This window comes from Pipistrellus kuhlii, unplaced genomic scaffold (assembly GCF_014108245.1).
Source record: "Pipistrellus kuhlii isolate mPipKuh1 unplaced genomic scaffold, mPipKuh1.p scaffold_m20_p_7, whole genome shotgun sequence".
Classification (NCBI taxonomy): Eukaryota; Metazoa; Chordata; class Mammalia; order Chiroptera; family Vespertilionidae; genus Pipistrellus; species Pipistrellus kuhlii.
In genome coordinates this window covers 48,955,754-48,980,765 of record NW_023425573.1, presented here as the reverse complement: position 1 = coordinate 48,980,765, position 25,012 = coordinate 48,955,754, and the positions used below count along the sequence as shown (strand labels likewise).

The following is a 25,012-nucleotide window of genomic DNA, read 5'->3' as shown; positions in this document are numbered from 1 at the left end:
TTAACCACAGTCAGGTAGTTTAGATACAACATTTGTTTTGCATTAATAAACTGCTTATAATCCAAGGAGGAATGTCTGGAGAATATGTGTGTATGAATTTCTTTTAGTCTTTTTTGTTTAATTGGAAAGGGACAAAAAACAGCCAATTATTCTAGGAGCCTATGATGTGTAGTCTCTGCTTCAGAACATGCCAATTAAAGGTTAATCTACCATAGTCCCTCTTTAGTTCCATTGTCAGTAATGGTGCTATTTGAGCCCCAGAGAAAGTTCAAGTAATCTTAACAATGATAGAAGCACCAGTGCTTAGGCAGTACAAAATCTATTTTCTGAATCAGGAAAAGACTTTCAGGAAAAAATTATTTGTAAGTCATTAAGTGCAGTAGTATTATATTCCATATGAACATAAACACAAAGGTAGAAATTATATTATTGACTAGAGTAAATATTAAGAGTAAGTTCAGAAGTTAAACTCTTGAGTGAATTTTGCAGCTACTAACAAAATAATGTATCTAGATCAGTGATTGCCATTTCTAATATTATTAGCTGAAAAGATGATGGGAAACTTTACTCATAGCACTTGAACCCACTGGTCTCCCTGTGTTAGTTAGTGTCACCAAACAGGAGACAACCAGAAGTCAGGGCTTCCTGATATGATATGCTGGGAAATACATTACATCACCTATGACACATTCTTTCCCCCAAAATTGCCCAACCATCCTCCTTTTTTCTCACTTTTTTTGTTTGTTTGGAATTATTTCACTTGCCCTATAGAATTCCTGATGGACTGGATCTAACTAATGTATCAGAACAGTGATATGTAACATGTTTTTCTGTCTCTGTATTCCTGTGAGCTGACATTTATGAAAATGTACATTAAAACAGATTTTTAGAGACATAGCAACAAATACAATGTCTGGAGCTTTGTTTGATTTTGATTCAAACAAACCAACTATTTTTAAAAGTTGAAACCAGGAATTTTAATACTAACTAGATATTTGTTGATATTAAGATTTTTTTCTGTTGCCTAACCAGTTTGGCTCAGTGGATAGAGTGTTGGCCTGCGGACTCAAGGGTTCCAGTCAAGGGCATGTACCTTGGTTGCCGGCACATCCCCAGTAGGGAGTGTGCAGGAAGCAGCTGATTGATGTTTCTTTTTCATCAGTGTTTCTAACTCTCTATCCTTCTCCCTTCCTCTCTGTAATAAAAAAATCAATAAAATAGATTTTTTTTTAAAAAGAATTTTACTATTACTATTATTATGTTATTTATTGATAAGATGTTATGAGTGATGAGATGTCTGCAGTTTATTTCAAAATAATCTTCTAATGCAGATTACATAGTGGGTGAAGGTGTAGTAAAATATATGTGACCATGTTTTCACTTTTTTTGTTAAAGCTGGGTACTGAATACATGGGGGTTCCTTATATTGTTGTGTGTGTTTTTTTTCTATATGTGTGTGTTTCTGAACACCTAAGTGCTGTATAATAAAAATAGTTTTAAGTGCTAAATGATTTGATTGTTAGTTTTCTGACTGAAACTACAGTTAAAATTTATTCCTCTTTTATATAATGAAGATTGTTATATTTCTTAATCTGAGTGATGGGTGCTCTTTTCAATAATTTAGATAAAAATTATTTAAATTGAATACATTGTGAAGCTACACAGTATGGTCTATATACCCCAGTAAATGCCTTTTCCATCAATAATGTTAGATCATGGTGGCAATGACTGGGAGAGGGAGCAACAGGGGGAAGAGAGATAAAGTTGATCAACCACTTTTCTCACTACAAACCATTGTTCCTCTTTTCATGTCTCTCCAAAGAATACTGCACCTTAAATCTGGGAATTTAAAGCAACTTTACAAACACTTCCCTTGTCTAGTTGCCATGGAGGGTGCCTTTTCAACCACTGAATAGTGTTTACAGATCTTGTTATGCCTCAAAAATGTAATTTTGAGAGACTACCCTATTCCTCCATTATTGTTATTATCCTTTCTCATTTATTCTTTCAGTCTTTTTTCTTTTCATTCCCCTTAATTTAGAGAAACGTAGCATTATGCTATGCCAAGTGTTGACTGTATCCTTATGTATCCATTTTTTTTTTTCCAGGACAGTTATTATTATTATTTTAAATATATTTTATTGATTTTTTATAGAGAGGAAGGGAGAGAGATAGAGAGCTAGAAATGATGATGAGAGAGAAACATCGACCAGCTGCCTGTTGCTCACCCCCTACTGGGGATCTTCCCCCCCCCCCCCCCCCCCCCTCAACCAATGTACATGCCCTTGACCTGAATTGAACCTGGGACCTTTCAGTCTGCAGACCAATGCTCTCTCCACTGAGCCAAACCGGTTTCGCCAGGACAGTTATTGATGACCCTGGGTCTGTACTTTGTTCCTCATGTGAATTCATTCCTCCTTCCTCACTAAAACGGCTATGTTATGCTTGTCCATGAGTCAAGAGCTGAAAATGCTGTTACACCTTGAGAAGGAGAATTTCCTTAAAAATCAAAGCAGAAATTTAAGAAATACATTATGTTCTTGGTTTTTCACTCAAAATGAGAATAAAATTTTTCTCAAATTAAAGAAACTCTATTGTTTATAAAAATAAGTTCTTATTCTGGGTAATACCATTTTTATTTATTTTTTATTTTTTTAAATCCTCACCTCAGGATATGCTTAATAATTTTAGAGAGTAGGACGGAGGTGGGGGCGGGGGGGGAACACACCAATGAGTTGCTTCCGGTACACACCCCAACAAGGGATCAAACCTGAAACTTGAGTTTGTGCCCTGACTGGGAATCCAACACACAACCTTTTTGTGTAAGGGAAGAAACTACAAACAACTGAGCCATCTGGCTGGGCTAGGTAATTTCACTTTTAAGCACACTAAATTTGATAGTGCCTTTACAATACATGAATATCAAATAATTGAATGTCAATAAAGCATTTGCTTTTGAGTATCTGAACAGGATAAATCAAGGGAGTACTAGTTTAATAAAAAATTGAAGCATATAATATCTTAAAATTTATTTATTTTAAGTAAATATTTACCTAGACTTTTCAAAGCAGTTTAAATTCTAAATAATGTATAAAATGAAAGCTATTCATTAATGATGATATTTTAAGGGTTTGGATATACCCCAGGGTATCTCAACAGCTTAGTCCTGTGCTCCATTTCACGTAAAGCAAATAGAAGAACAAGACCCCTGCCCACCTCCTTAGTGCTAGCTTTATTTAAAAGTGAAGATTTGAATTGTTTTATACATTTCTTTTAGAGGGGGGGGGGGAAGCATGTTCGTGTGTCTTCTTTCTTTATTTAAAAAATTAAAAACAGTTGTTTTTCTGTTTGCTTCACTTTTTGAGGGTTTTGGAAGAATAGAAATGAGGGAAACAATAACATTTTGTAGACCATGGAAGCATATAATTGCAGTAGTCTATATTCTAAGGCTGACCTTTGCATAAATAACATCCTGAGTTATGCAGAATACTTAGGAAAGGGAGTCTGCTGTTGTGTTTAGCCATTTTACTATTTTCATCTCAGTTATTTTCACTCTTTCAAATGTCAACTGAAATGTTAGAAAACACTTCTATTCTAAATTTACTTTTACTAGTTGGAAAACCTGTTGTGGGATGGGCTTAAACAGAAGTCATGCTTCCTGTATAATTTATGGAGACCCCACAGGGAACTATTTGTCTCATTTTTGTCTAGTACTATCTCCTTTTTTTATCTTCTCCTTCCCATATGGTCTTCTGGGTCTTTTATTCATCGATTCAAAGCACTAACACAAAATGCTTTTGTCAAAGAATATTTAACATCATCTAAAATGTGTTCACCTCCAATCCCTATGAAAGTTACTTGAATTGTTGAAAGGGCTATTATGTAGAATTTCCATTTCCTTTAATGTTTTTGCTGTGCTCAAATACATAATTATCTCGTTAGGAGACTGCTCATGATATTATTTATTTACATCTTACCTTTTCCAGGAATTTATTTTGAATAGCTGGGGTTTTTTCTTGCTTTAATTTTTTAATCGATTAATTTTGAGAGAAAGACAGATCAATTTGTTATTCCACTTATTTATGCATTCATTGGTGATTCTTGCATGAACCCTGACCAGGTATTGAACCTGCAACCGTGGTGTATTGGGACGACGTTCTAAGGGTCCGAAAATATGGTAGAGTAGCATAAGGGAAAAGTGAAATGAAGAAAGCAGGGTGAGAACAAAGTAGAGCCAGTAATGGAGATCACAGTGCCCCCCACAATGGCTGGTTATACATTGTATACTGTACACTTGCCAGCAGCCCATGGGAACCAGGTCTACTTGCTAAACCACACTTTGCTGTCCTTATTGCATGTGGTTTTTGTTTAAGACTAAAAGTGTAAAAGCACATTTTGTGACCATAGCCAATTTTTTTTAGGGGAAGTGTCATTGAGAGGGAATATATGGTTCAAACTGTTAGCCTTTGATCTTTCCTGTGTTCCATGCAGTATCAGGCTTATCTCCCTATAGCTGTTTTGTTTGCTCCTTCTGTTGGCCACACAAGTGATTTGGTTTAGGGTATAGCTGGATTGTCACACATTCATCACCACTGTTAAAAGGAACCTTAGGCTCTTGTTTTGCTGCTGGTGGGTCAGGAGCAGCTACATCCTATTGAAAGACATTTTTAATTTAGGTGCCCTTTCCTTTCTCCATCCTATATAATAAAAGCATAGTATACAAATTGTCCCCTGCACCAGGAGTTCTGGGAGTTCGACCAGGGGGTGGGGCTGGCTGGGGGGAGGGAGGGAGGCCCCTGCTGGCTGTGGCATGTGGCCTGGGGAAGAGAGGGAGTACCTGGCCAGCAGCTGGCAGCTGCTAGGGACCCTACCAGTGCACCAATTTCATGCATTTGGCCTCTAGTTAATAAATATGGGGGGAAAAATATCTTTGCCCTCTCTTATTTATAATGTTTTGCTTACTTCAAATTGTGGACATATTGTGTACAATTTTCAGGACAATTTTAAACCATAGCACATAGAAATAATAAACTTCAATTATGAGCATGTTGTCATGTCATGGTTTCACTTTTCCTGATTGCTGAGATCAAGTGGTCCTTTCTTAGGGTGAAGGAAACCAGTCTTCATCTAATAGAGAATTGTCCAGGGTCTGATTCCATGATAAAGAGGACATAGAGAGGAGCCTTGGTCCTGGGATGATTGTGAATTTGGAGGAAGAGCTTTTATTTTTGTTGCTATTGTGATTGATTGTGGTAGTCAATAACTAAATTTTGAAAAGGCTTTACTACATATTTTCTTTAAAAAAAATAAATATTGTTTAGATTGTTACAAATGTGTTCCTCTTCCCCCCTCCCTCTCAATTGCTCCCCTCCACCAGGTTCCCACCCCACCCTCTGTCCTTTCCCCATCCCCCATTGTCCTCATCCATAGGTGCACAGTTTTTGTTCAGTCTCTTCCCACACCCCCACTCCCTTTTTCCCGGAGAATCATCAGTCCACTCCCCTTCCATACCTCTAATTCTATTATATACACCAGTTAATATTGTTCATCAGATATTTTAATTGCCTTGGTTTACTACATATTTTCATGTAATGCTGTGAATACATGCATCTTCCTAAAAACATTGTTTATATTAAAATGAGTAGCCTTGATTTATTAATTTGCTAATTAGCTTGCTTTTAATTGCTGTTCACTGAGACAATACCCAACTTCATTTATGAATGGATTTCATTCTAGAAGGCTGTTGATAATTAAGTTATTGGAAAATGTGAATACATCTTCCCACTGAAACTAAGTTATTATGTATGATTCAGTCTTTGTATTTGAAAATGTGTTTCACATTGCACTGGAAGCTCCTGAACACAAGCTACTTGGCATCTTCAGATGAGAAATGAAGGGAATAGGATGGAGTCGTTGTGGGCACAGTGTCCGTAGATACATTGTAGACATTGAATAAAAGATGAGGAGTATTTCTAGGAATAAATGGATAGAGGGTAATAGGGAAGAAGACTTTTTAACAGGGAGTTGCCCCTAATTATTCTAATAAAAGCATGTTATATTCAGTGATTTAATGTTTCAGAGGGATTAATCAGAAACCAAACAAAATATTATCTATCTATCTATCTATCTATCTATGTACTCTAGATAGATAGATAGATAGATAGATAGATAGATAGATAGATAGATAGATATCACAGAAACAGTGTGGTGATAGCTAGAAGGAAGGTGAGTGTGGTAGTAGGTGGAGGTGGGCAAAGGGGAAAATGAGGATGGAAAGTGACTTTGCTTGGGGTGGTAGGCACACAGTACAGTGTGCAGATGATGTTTTGTTGAGTTGTACACTTCAAATTTGCATGGTTTCATGAACCAAAATCACCCCAATAAATTCAATTTTTAAAAAAATTCAAAACTTTTTAAAAGCAAGTTACATTCCATGAGTTAACATTTCAAAATTGCACATATTTTTCGTCTGATCTCTGAATTCCAGAATAGTGAACAATTGAGAATCATTTGAAGTGAGTGATTCAAAAGGAAATAGTTTGTTCTGAATAATAAATATAATGACTAGTTTTATTTTTACTTTTTTAAAATCCTCACTTGAGGGTATTTTTCCATTGATTTTTAGAGAGTGGGAGAGGGAAAGACAGAGAGAAATATTGATGTGAGAGAGACACATCAGTTGGTTGCCTCCTGCATGAGCCCTGACCACAGCCAGGGCCAGGAAGAGTCTGCAACTGAGGAATGTGCCCTTGACTGGAATCGAACTCAAACCCGGAACCCTTTGGCCCACTGCTCTGTCCACTTAGGCCAATGCTCTATCCACTGAGCCAAACTGGCTAGGGCGATGACCAGTTTTAACAGAACTGTAGGGTTAGAGTGAAGACAATTGGGCTGAATATAAGGGGTCGGCAAAAGAAGGTTTACAGTTGTGATTACATAAAACAGAGTTTATTCTTGTGTTTATTAATGCAAGATGAGAAATGAAGGGAATGGATGGAGTCATTGTGGGCACGGTGCCCATATTGTTTTATTTTCCATACGAACAACTAAACTTACTTTTATCCACCTCGTGTAGTCATCAGAATATACTATGGCACTTTTTGCTTATTTATAATTATAATATTAGCTTAGTTTTCTAATGATTGTTATCTAAGTTAGAGTAGGGGAAGATAATATGAACTGAGGCTTTCTGTTGCCTTCACTGAGGAATGCCTCATTGTACTGGTGACGAAAGAGGCCCTTCAGCAGAAAAATGCTGTTTGCCTGCTTGTAACACAATGAGGCTCCTGGAATGTCCTGCCTTCAGTAGAGGAGAACAAGGTGACTTGCTTAAGCAAAGTAATAACTGATTTTTTTATACCTGATCTTTCAGAATAATAAAGTACTCAGTATTACTTTTTTACAATTTGTGTTACAAGAACAATATATATCAAGCACCTGCAGTATACTAGATATTCAACACGAGGACATGAGCAACAGCCCTTGCCCGGTTGGATCAATTACCATGAATGATATCCTATGATCTATAATTTTGAGAATAAACAGTCCTGCAAAAGTGTTTCATTAAAGTTTATGTAAGTTTTAAACTCAGAAGATAGTAAGTAGACTTCTATGATATTTCCAAGAAACTTAACATATCAGTCATTTCTGGGTGGCAGTTTGATTCTTCTTATATTTTAGTATTGGCAAGAAATGTGAACATCTTGATGGGAACACAGTTGAATAAATACCAACCTTAGTGCTTAGAAAACGAATTTAAATAATAGAACTAAAAGACAAAGATTCCAGAGAAGTTGAAATTAGGTGTAGGGAGCCACTGTTAGAATCAAAGATAAAGTACCTCAGGAGCAGGACAAATGTGCTCTTACTGGTATTTGACCAAATTTTCACCTTTTTCCATCTCATCAGTCCTTTGGAATTCAGGAGTGCATCAGATAAGGGACATCACTGAAGTGCTAAGATTAGCATTAACTGATTGACTCCATTCTTTGGGAGCATGCTCCCTGCTTGCAGCTAATTTCAAGGTCCTGGAATGTGGCCTGCTGTGCCTCTGGTGTAGAAAAGGCAAATTACTCACAGAATTGAAGTTCAGGGAGTTCTTACTCAACCTTCGGTTTTTAACCTGCAAGAGTTCTAGTAAGCACTTAGTGACATGGGAAGGGTAGCCAAGGTTAAAATAAATTAAAATCTTAGAACTATTGCATTGAAAGAATTGTTCTCTTCCTCTGTTTCAAGTCCTTTATTTTATAGTGTTTCCTTAAGCCCAAAGTCACACACCTTTTCCTTAAATTTAAACAATGCCACAAAAATATTTCAATATGTATTTTATTCTGATTTCTAAAAAAAGTGCAAATGTTTAAAAGAAAAATTCTTATAATTGTGCTCCACAGAGGTAACTGCTCACTACTTTGGTTTGTACTTTTCTAGACTTCTTTCTAGGCATATTGTATGTATGTATGCATGCATGTATGTATGTATGTATGTATGTGCTAATGCAAAAATGGGGTCACAAGCTGTTTTATCATACAGCACAGTGATGAGAAGCCCTGACTTAGGGATCAGACCATCCTTGGTTTGAATCCCAGCTTTTATATAACATAAGTCTTTGTCCCGTTACTTTATCTGTAAAACACAGATAATCTACCTATCCATAAGGTTGTTCTGAGTAGTATAAAGTAGTCAATATATGTGAAGTACTAGTAATCAAGCATTTAGTAAATGCTTAATAATTCAGCCTCTTGTTCCTACCACACTGTCCCCTTCTTACCATGCTTTCCTGTATTGATGCTACAGGTGGGGGGAGCAGAGGGGCACAGATATGTTTTTAAATGGGTATAAACCAAGAAAAATATATAGTTAAAATTTTCTCCTGGCTTGCAAAACCTTATATTTTTTATATGAAGTTTTATGATTTAAATTTCATAGGTGAACATTCAATTCAAACTGACCCCATTAACTTTTGCGTCTGTTGTATCTAGGGCTTCTTCGGAAAACAGATTTTTTTGTTCTTCTTAATATATGTGTAATTTGCATATAATCACAAAAGCAGCATAGTACCGTATTTTTCGGACCATAAGACGCACCAGTTTTTAGAGAAGGGAAATGAAGAAAAAAAGATTCTGAAACAAATAGTGTCCTAAAATATTTTATGTGCATTAAAACCCAACATCACAGTCATAAACACATGTAATCAACCCTGTAAAGTAAACAGCAGCATTTAGAACCATTTTAGAGCCGGGCAAGCACACAGAGACCACACAGAGCCGGGCAAGTAAAAAAACTTTTTTTTTAAAAGTATATGTGTAGGCTATATTTGTACCATAAGACGCAGGGACTTTTCCCCCCCACTTCTGGGGGGGAAAAAGTGCGTCTTATGGTCCGAAAAATACGGTAAATACCATGAATACCATATGTGCTTTTGCTAGTTTGTCTTATCCAAGGAGAATCTTATGTCGCTTTATTTGCCTTACTTTCCAAGTAGACATACAATTTTTTCTCAAATTAATGGAAAAGGTTAAATATTTACCTTAGTTCACAGAGTAATTTTAAATTTTGTTTCAGATTTTTATGCTTTGTGTAATTAAATGTGAAACTTAAATGTGTATATGCAAAATGGGTCCACAGTTAAATTTCATGACAAAGGAAGTAAATGTTTCTTTTCCCCTTCTTTTTCTCTAGCTCAACTGAAAAGTCGTTTCCTTGGAGATCAACAGGTATGAGTTTTTATCATATAAAAAAATATTATGTTTTGCGTGGATACACACACACACACACACACACACACACACACACACTCATAAGTAGTTTCATAGCATGCTTTCTGATTTACCACCTCTTATTAAAAAAGCCAGGCAAGCAAATCCTTTAATTGTAACAGTATAGAGCTATTTTTCTTTGAAAGAGTAATTTTGAATATGCTTAATTTTTTAATAATTGAATAGATTTGAATATGTCAAAGGTAAAGAAAGTAAGGTTATGGCATTGGACATCAACACTGTTAATATCAACCCAATAATCGAAAACTTTATATCATAAGGAAACACAGGAGATTCCCTCACAAAGGTTATTGTATAATCTGGGAAAGTTGGCTAACTATTTGTATAAGTCAGGTTTTTTTTCTTTCACAGTGTTTCTCATACTCAGAAGAATTACTTGAAATGGTCATTTTCTTTATGTAGAATATCTAGTAGCGTCTTATATAGTCTGGAAGCTTTTTTTATTTTTCAGTTTTACTCTGAATTCACCTCACCTAAAGGAAGAGAGAGCATCTACCACTTCCAGAAATATTTGCTGTCTTAGCCTTCATTCACTGAATGTTTATTGAGCAGCCACATCATAGACCCAGTACTGGACACATTGCTGGTCAGACAGAGATGGGCACAGCACACATATGTCCTCCTCACCTGCCAGGAGCTTATAATGTAAAGGAGGTTGCCAACTATGTATACATTCTAGAATCAGCTTTGATATCTAAATACTATGGCAGTTTTTAAACAAGGCTTGAATTGCATCAGACTCAGATCACCAAATGCCTAGTACCTGCATTTGCCTGACCCTGGTCTTGTGTTACTTATAGTGCATACAGGGCACTCTGCTGTTTATCAACTAGCTATTCCCAATAACTGTCGTGTTTACTCAAGCCCTTGAGTAGGCAGAGTCATGTGAAAAGTTACCTCCTGAGATTTACAAAGAGCAGTTTAACACAGGGCATGCCATGAAATGATGTGTGGTTAATTGCCAAATAAGTATCGTGTGGGAAACATAGTTATAAATGTACAACCTGCTTCTGAGAGAGCTTTGCAGACAAGATGGGCCTGGAACCCAGGGCCTGATGTAGAGAGAGCGTTGTCATTAGGCAGCAGAAGACAGAGTAGAAGTGTCACATGGGAACCTTTAAAACTGGTTTGGGAGATGGTACGATGTGCAAAGAATAGACAGCCACAATGGATCAAATTAGATATCGGCAAATATCAGGGATGTTGAACTCTCCTCTTGCAGGTTTCGGGGGAGCCACTGGAATTCTTTTGAGCAGAAAGTCACCTGACCAGCATTCTTCAGTAGAAATAGCAGATCTATGAACTGTTAAAACGTGACTTGAAAAAACTAGTTTAAAGAAAAATGCTAGGCACACCATACCGCATTTGTTAATTGGCTTTGGCAAAACTTTACCATTTAATACAAATTTCTTCTGTTAGTTCATCTTTAATATTGCATCATTAATTTATTCCAGAACTGTTTCTTGAGAGCCTTTAATAGCTGTATTGCACCGAGTGTCCATGTTTAAATCAAGTATCCTTGACTTCTTCGGTGAACATATATACTGTGTACACTTACAATTTGCGGCTGGGAGGATACTTTAAAGAAAAACTATTAAGTATATATACACTATCTTCAGGTTTCTCATTTTTCATTCTCATAACATTGTGGTAAACATCTATCTGCATATTTGATTTACCTTAAGTTATATTTTTTAAAATATATTTTATTGATTGTTTACAGAGAGGAAAGGAGAGGTATAGAGAGTTAGAAACATCGATGAGAGAGAAACATCGATCAGCTGCCTCCTGCACACTCCTCACTGGGGATGTGCCCACAACCAAGGTACATGTCCTTGACCAGAATTGAACCTGGGACCCTTCAAACTGCAGGCCAACTCTCTATTCACTGAGCCAAACTGGTTAGGGCTTAAGCTAGGTTTTTAAGAAAAAAATTATCTTATGTATATGGTAATTCTTCAAGGCTCTTAATAACTGTAACCAAGTTGCTTTCCTGATAATATTATATTAATTCTCCCTCCCTTAAGGGATATGAGGTTGATCCTCTCATATTCCCTCATTAGTGTCATTATTTATATTTCTAACTATTTAGACAATATTAAAAGTACCTCTGAATTGCCCCTTTTTATTGAAGGGTTGCTGTTTGACAGGCGAGAGTTCTCTGTAGCCCGAGGATAAAAGCTGTATCTTCCAGGGCCACCAGGAAAACTGCGCTGGTGCCACGTAGCTGAATATGAGGGATTTGATACAGGGAAGTTATAGTTAAGAAAGTGTGGTGGGTTGGAAGGTTTAGGAGAATTAAACAGCATGATGAAGCACCCAAGAGATCAATCACATTAATGGAATCAGCCACCGTTTCTAGGATTGCGAGGGCAAAGGGCTAGGTGGTTTGGAGGTGGGGCAGGGGGAGTTTTCCAGCATTAGCTGAAACTACAAAGGAAGTACAGCCTCACCAGCGTGTTGCCTCAAGTAGAGCTGCGGAAACGTTCTGGCTTTTCCATGTATCCTCCTCCAAACCCACACCAGTCGGCCATGCTGAATTGAGCGGGAGTGACAGGTGTAGATTTTAACTACCAAAAAGCCAGGAGGCACATGCATAATTGATTTACGTATAGAGAGAATGATCTTCATTTATGAAGACACATGATAGGCCATGCGATATCTGAGCACTGGGCACTCTTTCCACCTCTTCTACTCTTCAGTACATTTACTCAGCGTCAGTCATTTGACCACCACCTTCACAATTTACTAATGAACTAAATATAGATCGATAAAATGTGTTATATTTGTAAATATTACACACACAACTCCCCAAGTACTTCAATGTTATGGAAATACTGCTCCAGTAATCCATCTGCCTCACCGCAGCCATGTTCCCAATTCACACCTAATAACTCTACTTCATGCCTTTTGTCAGAGTGTACTTTTTTTTTAAAAAAAATACATATTTTATTGATTTTTCACAGAGAGGAAGGGAGAGGGATAGAAAGCCAGAAACATCGATGAGAGAGAAACATTGACCTGCTGCCTCCTGCACAATCCTCACCAGGGATGTGCCCACAACCAAGGTATATGCCCTTGATCGGAATCGAACCTGGGACCCTTGAGGCCGCAGACTGACGCTCTTTCCACTGAGCCAAACCGGATTCGGCAGAATGTACTCTTGCCCAAACTCATATTCAGATCTGGGAGGTGTTATATTTACTTAGCCTTTTTTTCTTTTGGCAAGGAGGGGGAAGTATATTAACCTTCAAACACAGCAATCACAACTGATACTTATTTCACTTTCTGTTTAAAGTAGTTATTTAGTATTGTTATTACTTGTTACTATTTCGGAGGTTTTATTTTATATCTGTCTGCTTTTCAGCCATGGCAATAAGCTGTAATATGGTAGAAAACTGAAATTTGATTGTATGGTTAAAAGAGTAAATTATTTCATATTTCTTTCTCTAAGTAGTTATTTCATATTTCTTTCTCTAAGATGCCCTTTAGAAGTCTGATTGTAAGTAAGTAATGGGCTAAAATGACAGTTTTGCTGTTACTTTTATTATAAAGTTTAACTGTTGTCTTCTCATTACCAGTTTGCACCAAAAGATATGAATGTAATATGAAAATCAACTTGTTTTTAAAGTTGGCAGTCCTACTCAGATTGAGGCAGGATGGCTTAAATGTAAAGAAACAAGTCTTCAGTATACTTTGTCTTCAGCTAGGTCTTGACAAAAGAAACATCTTTCTTCAGTTTTCTTGGTTTCCTAAATAAGAAAAGATTACACAAAAGGACTGAAGATTGAATGTCTGTTATTGTTCTTCGTATTTCTTTAATATTTTGCACATACTTGCAAACAATTTTTCTACCTTTTTCATCATAAATTTGACTTGAAAAGCTTAGCACTTTGAAAGCTTTTCAGCATTAAGGTGAGCTGTTAGCCTAACAGTGGTTTGATCTCTCACTACCTGGGAGAGCGCCCTGCCTGCTCATGTGTTGTCAGAATGTTACAGTCAGTGGAAGTGCCAGAAATGGAGACCAGCTGCTGTTTTTAAACAGCTAATTCCTGCAGAGTCATTTTCTAAGAACTCAGGATGCCCTAGGCAGAAAAGATTTTCATTTCTTTTTTATTCACTTCAACAGAATCACAAATGCTTGCTTTTTCTGGTTGGTTGGTTGTTAGCTTGCTTGCTTGTTTTTTAACCTGTACTAAGGATAGTAACCTGTTTGAAAGTAAAAAAATAAAACAAGCCAAAGCTTTTTAAGTTTGGATGCTCAAAGAAGTAGCTTCCCAAACTCCTGGGAAAGAATTGCCTATTTTACAAAACATTTTATTTTCCCAGGCCTGTTGGGAAGGAGACTGAAGGAGATGCATCCCTAGAAATAATAAAGTTGGTCTGACCTGTGATCAGGGCAGATCTGTGGGGCATCCGGCGGGGTAATGGGAGTTCCCCTGCCAGTACCCGCCATGGCCGGCCTGGCACCACCCACCCACTAGGCCCTACCCACCCACGCCCCTCCCCTTCCACTGCTGCCAGTCACCTCCCTCTGTGGAGTGACTGGCAGGGCAATTGGGGGATCCCACTGGCACCCACCTTGTCTGTCCCTGGGGCCTTAGGGCTCGGGCAGCTCCTGCTTTGAGCATCTGTTCCCTGGTGGTCAGTGTATCATAGCAACCAGTCATTCCTCCGTTTGGTCAATTTGCATATTAGGCTTTTATTATATAGGATTGTTACCTTGTCTTCTGTGGCCTTCTCTCTTCATTATTCTGTATTTTCTGGCTTATCAGGACTGCATATATATTGTCTAAAAACAAATGATTGTCCTTTTGTCTTTTATGAAGAAGAAGGCTTGTCACTTTTGTTTTGGCTTTGTCTTTTTCTTAGCCTTGCATTTTTTATAACCATTAATTTTTGTGTATTTTTTATGTATATTTTGCTAAAAGGGGGTGAAGAGGGAATGTTATCTCAATGTTCCTTCCCTTTATTAAATGTGAATTTTTTTCATGTTCATGTCTTCATATCTCTTAACAATTTATGTGTTTGTAGAGTCTCTCATGTCCCACCAAAGTTTGAGATAGTTAAGAATAATATTAAAAAAATAAACATCAGAATCACAAAAAAATACATATTACAATAATAGATCTTGAAGAAAATGAGCACACAAATAGATGCACATGTAATTATACTTCTTCATGATGGAAAACATTGTACAGAACAGCTTTTAAAGAAAAAAACCTTGGACTTCCCTCCAAGAAAAGGCGTACCAGTTCAATCATTGAAATAACTATACACCGTGTGTGCTACCCACCAGGAAGAAGCTGTTGAAGCCATAAATTGAATTCTTTTGTCAGTTATCATTGGTTGTTGCTTAAATCCGCCAGCCACATCCTGTAAAGTGAATTTTGTCACAAATCACAACAAAATTCACAAAAATCCCAGTTTCTCTGTTCCAAGGAAAAGAAAGTTACGAGATCCTAGGCTAGGTGGTTTCTGGCTGTGATGAAGGGGGGGTACATCCACCTGAAAACCTCCTATTCCCCCCTACACACACACACACTCCTCCTTCCCCTCCTTTAGATTTAGGAGGAGCAGCCTGCAGAGCTAATGCGACTGTCAGTTCCTACCAGGCCAAAGTCAGGCTTCCTTTCACTTGAAGAAAATGTTCAGGAAATAATTGCAGGAGCAGAAATTATATAACTCAAGTAAGTGATTGGGAATTAATACTCATAGATAAGAAATTAAAGAGATCTAAAGATGGAGTATCTAATAAAGCAATGAGTTATCAAAAGACACAGGATTGCAAAAATGAGGAGATTTCTGGTTGACCCAGAGGCAAAAGGATGAATAGACTTAGCTGTGTCTTCTACAATGTGTAATGCATTGGAGAGAAAATATTAACAATTCTGTGCAGTTAGGATATATGATATTTGACAATAGATATGAAAGGGAAGGGGAATGTTTGTAGTAAAAGGAATTTCAAATTAATAAGATTATTTAATTTCATGGTGCCACATTCATTTATTATAGAATATGTATTGAAGTAATACTTTTAACATACTATCCATTTAAATCATGATTTTGTGGTACATACTGACATAGTTAATATATACAAGTACTATATTGGGGTTAGGTTTTATATTTTATTTATATATTTAAATTTTGTTTCTAAAATGTGTGGACACAAGTTTCTTTTACTGGGGTGGGTTTAGAAAAGAATAATAATACTGAAGATAAATGATAAATGAAAGACTAGCCCTAAGTCAATTTTTCTTTTTTTCTTCATCTGGAACAAATAATTTACAACACAAAAAACCATCAGCACATCATAAGACTCCAACTTAAATGGGAACACTTTATGCCTCAGTAGGAATGTACTGAATTTATAAAGTAGCTACAATAGGAAGTTATATTGCTTGTTTATAAATAGGCTATTAGAGTAGCAATCATGCATAAAGGACTATTTTTTTAGGGTTTGGGATATTTTTTATTATGGCTATAAATTGTACAGATGACAAAATTGTATCATATAATCCTTGCTGTTTCCCTTCTAAATACCAGGAGGAGTGCAAATTTCTGTTAAAATTATCCTTAGAGCCCCAAGTTTTTCCTCCATTATATGCAGGCCTTTTTAGCCCCAGGGCTGTGACAGTGTTCTTATTACTACTGCAGTGCTATAGCTTCCTGACCATCACTCTAAGGGGTCTCTTCACTTTTTATGTTTTGTTATAAAAGTAAGGCATGCTTCTTATTTTAAAAAATAAGTCTAGAAGAATTTGGAGTAAAAGGTAAAAATTCCTTCATTCCTACATCTCCCCCACTGGGCATGGGTCCTCTTTGTAGAAGTTTTATGGCAGGAAGAAAGAGAGGGGGGGACATTATTTATATGTATAAATAATGTTTATTTATACAGGTGGTATAATGTTTATTTATACCACCTGTATAAATAAACATTATCACAAACTTGCTTATCTCCTATTTGTTCTCTAGAAACCAATTTGATCTTCCCATAGAAACCTTTTCTCCCCCTCCCTCTCCCTTATTATATCAGTTTCTCACTTTAGTCATTGGTACAGAATGCTATTAAATGTAAACTGTGGTTTAAAAAATAAAATTTTAAAAAATATGAAAAGCTCCAGGAAGGCATCTGTTGAATTGCTGATGCTTTTGTTTAACATAATCTTCATGTCAACACTCTCAAGGTCCAAATGGGTCCCTATAAATATATATTTCTACATTTACCTATCTGTGCCTACTATGTTAGCAGGGTATAGGAATGCAAGTCTTTATAAACATTTTAAATTTTAATAAGTTATTAGGCTTTAAAGTATTTGTTTTAAGTTTCCTTATACATTTTATGGACAGACTAAACAGTATACTTAAGGAAATAAGTATTAAATCAGAACAATCCATGGAGACTTCAAGCATTACCAGTGATAGCCTTATTTTTTATTAGAGGGCCAGTGCATGAAATCCTCTTGCAGTCCAGGAGCCCTTGGGAATGTCTGACAGATGGGGCCCGGGCCTAAGCCATCAGTGGGACATTCTTAGCAACATCCTTAGCGCTGCCACCACCACTGTGCTCGCCATCAGTGAGCCCAGCTTCTGGCTGAGCCGTGCTTCCTTCTGGTAGCACACTGACCACCAGGGGGCAGCTTCTGTATTGAGCGTCTGCCCCCTGGTGGTTAGTGCGCGTCATAATGACCTGTTGTTCTACCATTTGACTGATTTGCATATTAACCTTTTATTACATAGGATTAGTTCTTATGAAAATTAGAAATCAACCTGATCTTGGAATTTAATAAAATTGTCACATTTCCTTTCAATATTTCTTCCTTTATATCTGGTTCAAAATGATCACATGCATTTCCTGTCAACAAAAATGCAACAACCACCCAGCTGGTGTGACTCAGTGGTTGAGCATTGACCTATGAATCAGAACAGGATTCAATTCCTGGTCAGGACACATGCCAGGTTTTAGTCTTAATCCCCAGTAGGGGGCATGCATGAGGCAGCCAATCAACGATTCTCTCATCAATAAAATAAATTTTTTTAAATGCAACAACCACTGACAAAAGCAGAAACCAAAATTTTTTAATCACTGTTGGAGGTAATTTGAGTACAAACATCTCATTCCAGAGATCCCTAAAGGGTACTGCACATTAGAATTGTATGTGGAGCTGATGCCCAGGCCTCCCTCTACACAATTCAAAAATCTGGGACCTGAACCAGCATCAGTAGACTTGAAAGAGCCCCAAGTGATTCCACTCTGTAGTTTGTGCACCACTGCCTTATTCATAATTAATTTAATTTAATTACTGGTAATTAAAGAGAAGAATTAACAGTTTTTCCTGCCTATCCTATACAGATTGTATTTCAGGATAACCAAATAACCCTAGATTTACTAACTCCTTAACTTTTTCTAAAATATGCCAAAAAAATTCCTCCTGATAAATTAAATGTAGGAAGAGAAGTAAACTTTGAAGAAGAAAAAAAATCACCAGTTTGCATCCCTTAATGAAATAATTGCTTTAAGCAAGATTGTCAATACATGCAAAAACATCTATATTCTCACGCCTAGCTGCACATTATAATCATCTTAGGAGCTTTTTAAATTTCTAATATTCAGACTACAACTCTGGTTGATGGAATTGGGCTATCTGGGCATGGGACTCAGTCAGCGGTGGTTTCTAAGCCCTGACCCAAGATGACCGCAGTGTGCAGCAGGCCTGGGAACCATTGTTCCTGGAGAAAGGTGGAGGCTAAACTTAAAAATAGAAGGGTCAGGCTGCCATCACTTGAATTGGCTGTTTAATCTTAGCAACCGTAAAAGTGGTGATATGACATGATGTGAAATACCAATATCGCCCATAAACCACAAAAGTTTGACCTGAGAGCTCTAACTTTCTGCTTAGAGAACGTATTAAAGTTAGAGGATGTGTAAATGCCACCCTGAGAAACCCATGGCACAAATTCTGAATGTGGAGCAGCCTGTGTGAGTCCACTATGGTCCCTTCAGTGAGCCAAGCAAATGAAAAGGGGGGAATCTTTTTAGATTTAAGGGACTTAAGTAGCAGTCACATTCAGTACAATCATTGAACCTCATTTTAGGTTGACCTAGTATAAGCGAACTGAAAAAAGACATTTCTGAAACATCAGGAAAATTTGGTCTGAACTAATAATGTAGCATTATGGAATAATTATGGTTTTGAAAAGTCCTTGTTTTACAGAGTTACATATAGAAATATTTAGAGTTTAAATGACCTGATGTGAGGGATCTTTTTTAAAATTCTATAACGGGAAAAGACAAATGAAACAAAAATATGCCATTAATATTATAATCATTAAATCTGGGAAGAGGGTTAATCTTACCTTTCTACTTTTATATGTCTGACTACTTTAAATACAAATATTTTTAACAAAGGGTTCAAAAATTGGACGGCTTGTTAAAGCCAGCAAACTGTACCCTGATGTTTAGCCCTAACATCGAATGAGGCCTGCTATGAAATATGACATGAGTTTCTCAGCTAATGGATGCTATTTAATTTGTGTTTCTGCATAGTTGGGATTTTGTTAAATGAATCCTTATAGAGCAAAATTCCCTGCTGTGTGCTGGCCTCAGCCTTTCTGATAGACTAGGACTCTGTATTTATCACTGTGCCTGTGCATAGGTGGCAGCCCTGAGATAGGAATACTAGCATTTTGCTTTCACCAACAACTATGTGAATGTTTCTAAGCCATCTATAATAATAAAAGCATAATATGCTAGAAGCCCGGGTCCTGGGTACCAGAGGGAAACCAGTGCCTGCAGCCAGGGGAAGGAAGGCCTACTCTTGTACAAATTTCGTGCATCCTGCCTCTAGTTTATATATGATACACCAACACATTCCCAAAATGCTTGCTGTAAGTGAATTAGTGTTTTGTACAAATCAAATAACCAGTTTTAGCTTTTAACATTTTATGTTTAATACAAACATATCAAATATTTAAAATTTCTCATGTTTTAGTGATATGAAGAAATATTCTGCTAACTATCCAAAATAAAATGGAAATTATCAAGTCAGAAAGCTCTCCTTTTCCATTTCCACCTTCTCAACACAGAGAGCCATACTCCTCAGTTTAAAGTTATTGCTTTGGGGAGTATCAGAAAGGCTACCATCTATTATTCCACATTTTATTCTTATGCTAGAGTTAGTTTGCATTTAGCTTGATCTTAGTAATCTTTATTAAAAAAGACAATTCAGTAGAAAAGTATAGAGAAACCAGTTGCAGACAACCATTCATTTATTTTGATGGTAAATATATATTCAGTTTTTAAAAGGTTTTTGTTTAACAGAAGAAATCTGTCTTGTATTTCTCACTATCAAATATTCCCATTTCTATATTTATTAACATACTTTTTTCTAAAAGGAATGAAATGTGTCTTTGAAAAAATATTTTTGTGTGACTTTTCAGCACTTACTTTCCATAGATCACTAACTTTTACATCATAGCGAATCCCTTATTCTTTTTCCAGCTGTCTCTTTAGGGAGCCAGAGCCCCATGGCCTTTCATGAACCACTTCTTGCACTCAGTGTTGGAATTTGTGATGCATTTTTTTCATCTTTATATTTTTAAATTCCCTGTTTTTTAAGTTTTCCTCTTACAGATATGGAATATAAAATGTTTATGATTGTATGATACCTATTTTAAGTAGATAAACATACTTAATATGACTATTTATGGGAATTATTTTTTTTCCTAAAAATTATTTTTAATCATTTTGTATCTCTGAATATTTATGACCAGGAGATCTTCATGGTAAGATATAAAACTAAAATACTGCTCAGATTTGTCATCGTTAGAAATCAAATCAAACACTTTATACCAGTTTTATATATACAAAGTTTGCTCAGTATGTGAAATTGAATCCAAATAGTTGAGCTTTTCAGTGGCAGACTAATTGATGTTTAAGGCAAGATTTAAAGTGAACTTCAGTATCGGTTTCTATTTTTGTAGGTTTTTCACACAACATTTTCTCCTTGAGTGAAATATTTAGAGTCATGATTTCATATTTAAATCATGATGTAGACTGGTATACACACAAGAACCTAGATATACTCAAGAGAACCAGATTAGGAATGGTTTCAGGAAACATGATCTTCTGCCTGTTCTTGTACATCTTCACTTCCATTAAAACACAACTTTTCAGGGATATTAGGTGTTTATAATAGTTTATGTTTGAGCCAACAAATTTCAGGTGTCTGCAATTTTCTTTTTTAAAAATGTTTTAATTAATTTTTAGAGAGAGAGGAAAGAAGAGATAGAGAGAGAGACATCAATTGGCTGCCCCCTGCTGGGGATCAAGCCTGCAACATGGGCATATGCCCTGACCAGGAATTGAACCAGCAACCTCTTGGTGCATGGGTCACTGAACACACTGGCCAATACTCCTAAAGCCTCAGTGCACGTCTATTTATATCTTGTATAGATCAAAGAATGTTTTTATGTTTTATGTTTCCATCAGTTTATTTACATTTTTACTCTGAAACAGTGTTTTCCAATGATCTCATTTCCTCCAGTGATAAGGTTACCTACTGTAGGTTACCTGAGTCTTATACATCAGAGAAATTGCAGAAGAGGAGTTTTTTTTCAGGGCTACATTCTACATCCCCTTTCATAAATTGGCAGCAAATTTTATACTTCTTAGCCATAGAAGGCATGGGGATATTTCTGCAGCTCTGTGGAAAGTAGACTCCTTCCTGGACCTATTGTCCTATAGGAAGCAAGAGTTCCATAGCCATACAGGAAGTTCCCCATACCATAAAATGTTTTGATTATTTCTTTTACAAGCTGTTTTCCCTCTGAGTATGATAGCTTAACTCAATTTAGGCCAGAATTCAAGAAGAGTATCATTTGCCTTAATATTGCATACTATTACTATCCCAAGAGTCCTGCCATAACTCAACCACACTATCTTTTATGAAAGAGCACATTTATAAACACCAAGCAACTTGGGGAACGTACAAACAATGAGAATCTCAAATAAGGTCACAGTATCCGGACTGTGAAAGACTAGTTATAGGTTTGTATTTACTACAAATCTCCTTACTGATCTCTCTGTTCCTGTTGCCATGTGGATTTTACACACAGTCCAGACTGCCATCATTTTATGGAGCATGAAAAGTAAGATATAGATTAACAAAAAAAAGACATTTTAATAATTTCAATTTCTTCAGAGAGACCTTGGGCTTTTTTATTGAGCGTATTTTTATTCAATTTTGGTATATATTTGGGAGGTACATCACAGAAAAGATAAAATAATTTGCTTTGTGTTTCATCTCTTACTATGAACTTAATGGTGTAGATAATATACCAAATTTTCGTATGCCTACAGCATTATTGTTCTTTATCCAATAATATATTTTTAGCTGCAACCTTCTACTTTTTTTCTTTTTTGCATAAAATTGGGGCACTCATATGAAATGTAACAGGCAAGAAGGAACGTGCTTCCAATAATCTGCCAGTCTTAAACAGATGGAGATTATTTCATTCTACCTTGAAACTTGTTCAAGTTCTGTATTTTTAGATATGCATTTTCTTGGAAGATGCTAATTTGGAGTTTGAAAATTCCCCATAGTATATTTCTGGTGTCCCAGAAAACATGTTTGTGATTTTCTTAAAAAGGGAACACATGTTCTTTAGTACACAGATTAAAGAAGTAGCATTCATAGTCTGTTTGTCATTTTTACTCATAAAAATATATCTTGATTTTATGTTCTGATTGTGCTGTATCACAACATGCCAACAATTTAATTATAGTTTACAGCACCAATCTTAAAGTGATTAACCCCATCATATCTACAGTCTCTTGGGTAAATTTGACTAGTGTCTCCTTCCATTCCATACAACAGTTGCTGTTAAAAGACATTCCTTTTAAAGTAAGATTGCATAAATAACGGATCATTAATAATTGTGAATGTTACCATACTACAAAGAGTACTTTATTCATTAATTAGAAAATGGGTCTTCTGTTTATCTGATTGAGGCTGACTGTGTACATACATTTAGATTGTATGTAAAATTTGTGAATTAGAAGTTTTTAAAGAAGCAGTAAATAATTTTTGAAAACCGTTTAACTTAGTTTTAATGATGGAGAAGATACATCAATATCTTTTTGTCTTTGCGGATACACATTATCATTGGGCTGGCTCCATTATAAAAGTAGAAAAATGACCAAAGACCATTCATGTATAGAATTTGGTGGTTTTATAGTTCATATTGAGTAAGTCTCTTAAATCAGTTTTTTAAAACTTTAACTTTTCCATTTACTCTTAGATAAAGGGGGGAAAAAACAAAAACGTATGGCCTGTTCTGTAAGCCCAGCTATTTAAATCTTCCAATGGGATTTAGGGGACATGGGAATCTATTAGTTTAGTGTCCCTGTTAGCTACCCGTGTTCTTTTCTATATTTATTAGTGTAGAATCATGAATGTCACAATTTGTGCTTACTCTATGATTATTTTAAGTGGCTTCTCGTAATAAGCACAATTGTTTGTCACGTGGTTTTTGAGAAAGTTTCCCATTGTATGAAGAAACAAATTTTTAGGGTACCTCTGTCTCTTTCTGTATTTAAATAATAGCTTCCAATCGTTTAAAAATAAAAGGTGGAGGCATACACAAACTAATGATTTCTGGTTTCCATGGTGATAATTTTTAGATGCTGGCATGCATGCCTCCTAGTGTTCCCAAGCCAAAAGCTTTGATGTATTGGTTTCCCAGGTTTTATCTTTTACTAAAGATGAAGATCAGACCAACTAAACATTGCTTTAAAAAAAAAAAACCAGTATATTTTACTCATGTATGAGAAGTCTTAAAGCCACCACAGTGGGACTTCCCTATCCATACTTCGTTGCTGTTTGTTTGTTTCTTTCTTTCTCCCCCCCCCCCCCCCCCCCAGTGTTACATTCCTGGGAGAAACAAAGGTGAACTGCGCACAGCTCTGATTTTAGAATATCTCTTCTGTAGCTCTCTTCCCAGGCACTCCAAGTCGCTGTAAAAGTTTTCTAGCCTAACAGACTGTGTATTTTACATAATCCTGTATAATAAAACCCTAATATGCAAATCAACTGTGCATCGACATGACTGGTCACTATGACATGCACTACCAGGGGCCAGATGCTCAATGCAGGAGCTGCCCCTCACCTTGGGCAGCTCCTGCGTTGAGCGTCTGTTCCCCAAGAGAGAGGCAACTGGTGGTGGTGGCAATCAGGGGCCAGGGCCGGCTGGCAAGCACCCCACCGGTCACCTACAGTAGAAGGATGCTACTAGCAGTGGTGTTGTGGTGGGGTAGGGCCAGCCAGCAGGCAGTACTAGGCTGCCAGCCAAAGTGGGTACCAGCAGGGGCGTACCAGGCTGCCAGTCAAAGTGGATACCAGCTTCTAGTCCTTAATAAAACTTCAAAAATTGCTGAGTAAAAATGTTTAGAACTCCAGAATTTCACACAGAAGACTTACAAATAAAGCAGTAACTCTATCAGCCTGATAGGTACTTACATCATGTCTCAACACGTACCAGGGAAACCATATACACTCTGTAATTTTTATTGAAATACCATACTTCAGAACTGACACAATTCAGAACTAACACAATTCTACCACCTAAAAGTATACTGTCAAATAATAAATGGAGAGGTAGGTAGTTAAAAACCTATATTAAGGACATCAGCAAATCTTTCCAGAGGCTAGGAAACGAAGCCTTAAGTTGAATTTGACATCAAGTTGAAGGGTTAGAATATGATGGGATTTCACAGTTTCCCCATAAACTTTGTACCTTCAAAACTAGCCTAATCAGCCCTGCCTAAAAGTTTTACTTCCCTTCACATTGACAAACTTTATTGAGGACAGTAAAATAAAGCCATAGCATGTCGTCAGGTGTGAATTGGCACTCAGAACTGCTATTCTTGTTAGAGGTTTGTTCAATAAATATTCACTGGGCACTACCGAGTGTTATGCACCTATCCTAGGCACCAAGAAAACAATTAGGAAACAGTATACAAACCAAAGTTCCTGCCCACAGTGAGTTTATATTCTAGTGGAGAGGCGTAGAACGGACCAACTGACCTCATGTGATAAGTAGATACTGCTTAGATCTTACTTCCTTCAGCAAGTTTTTCCTAAGCACCTTTCTCCCAGATATTGGCTTTCATTCATTCATTCCCTCTCCCTATTTCTTTCCCTCTTCCTCACACATACATGTGCCTTGTCTTTCCT

At 36.6% G+C, this 25,012-nt stretch overlaps 1 protein-coding gene across 14 annotated transcripts in view; it reads left to right on the top strand.

Moving 5' to 3' along the window:
• The window catches only part of PKP4 (plakophilin 4), a 226,363-nt gene that overhangs the window by 137,762 nt on the left and 63,589 nt on the right, over positions 1 to 25,012 (top strand). For all 14 annotated transcript variants that reach the window (XM_036422341.2, XM_036422339.2, XM_036422344.2 and 11 more), the window contains one exon: positions 9,679 to 9,713. In XM_036422341.2, the coding sequence (XP_036278234.1) occupies positions 9,679 to 9,713 (35 nt within the window). Of the gene's footprint in view, positions 1 to 9,678; positions 9,714 to 25,012 lie in introns of those variants that run through there.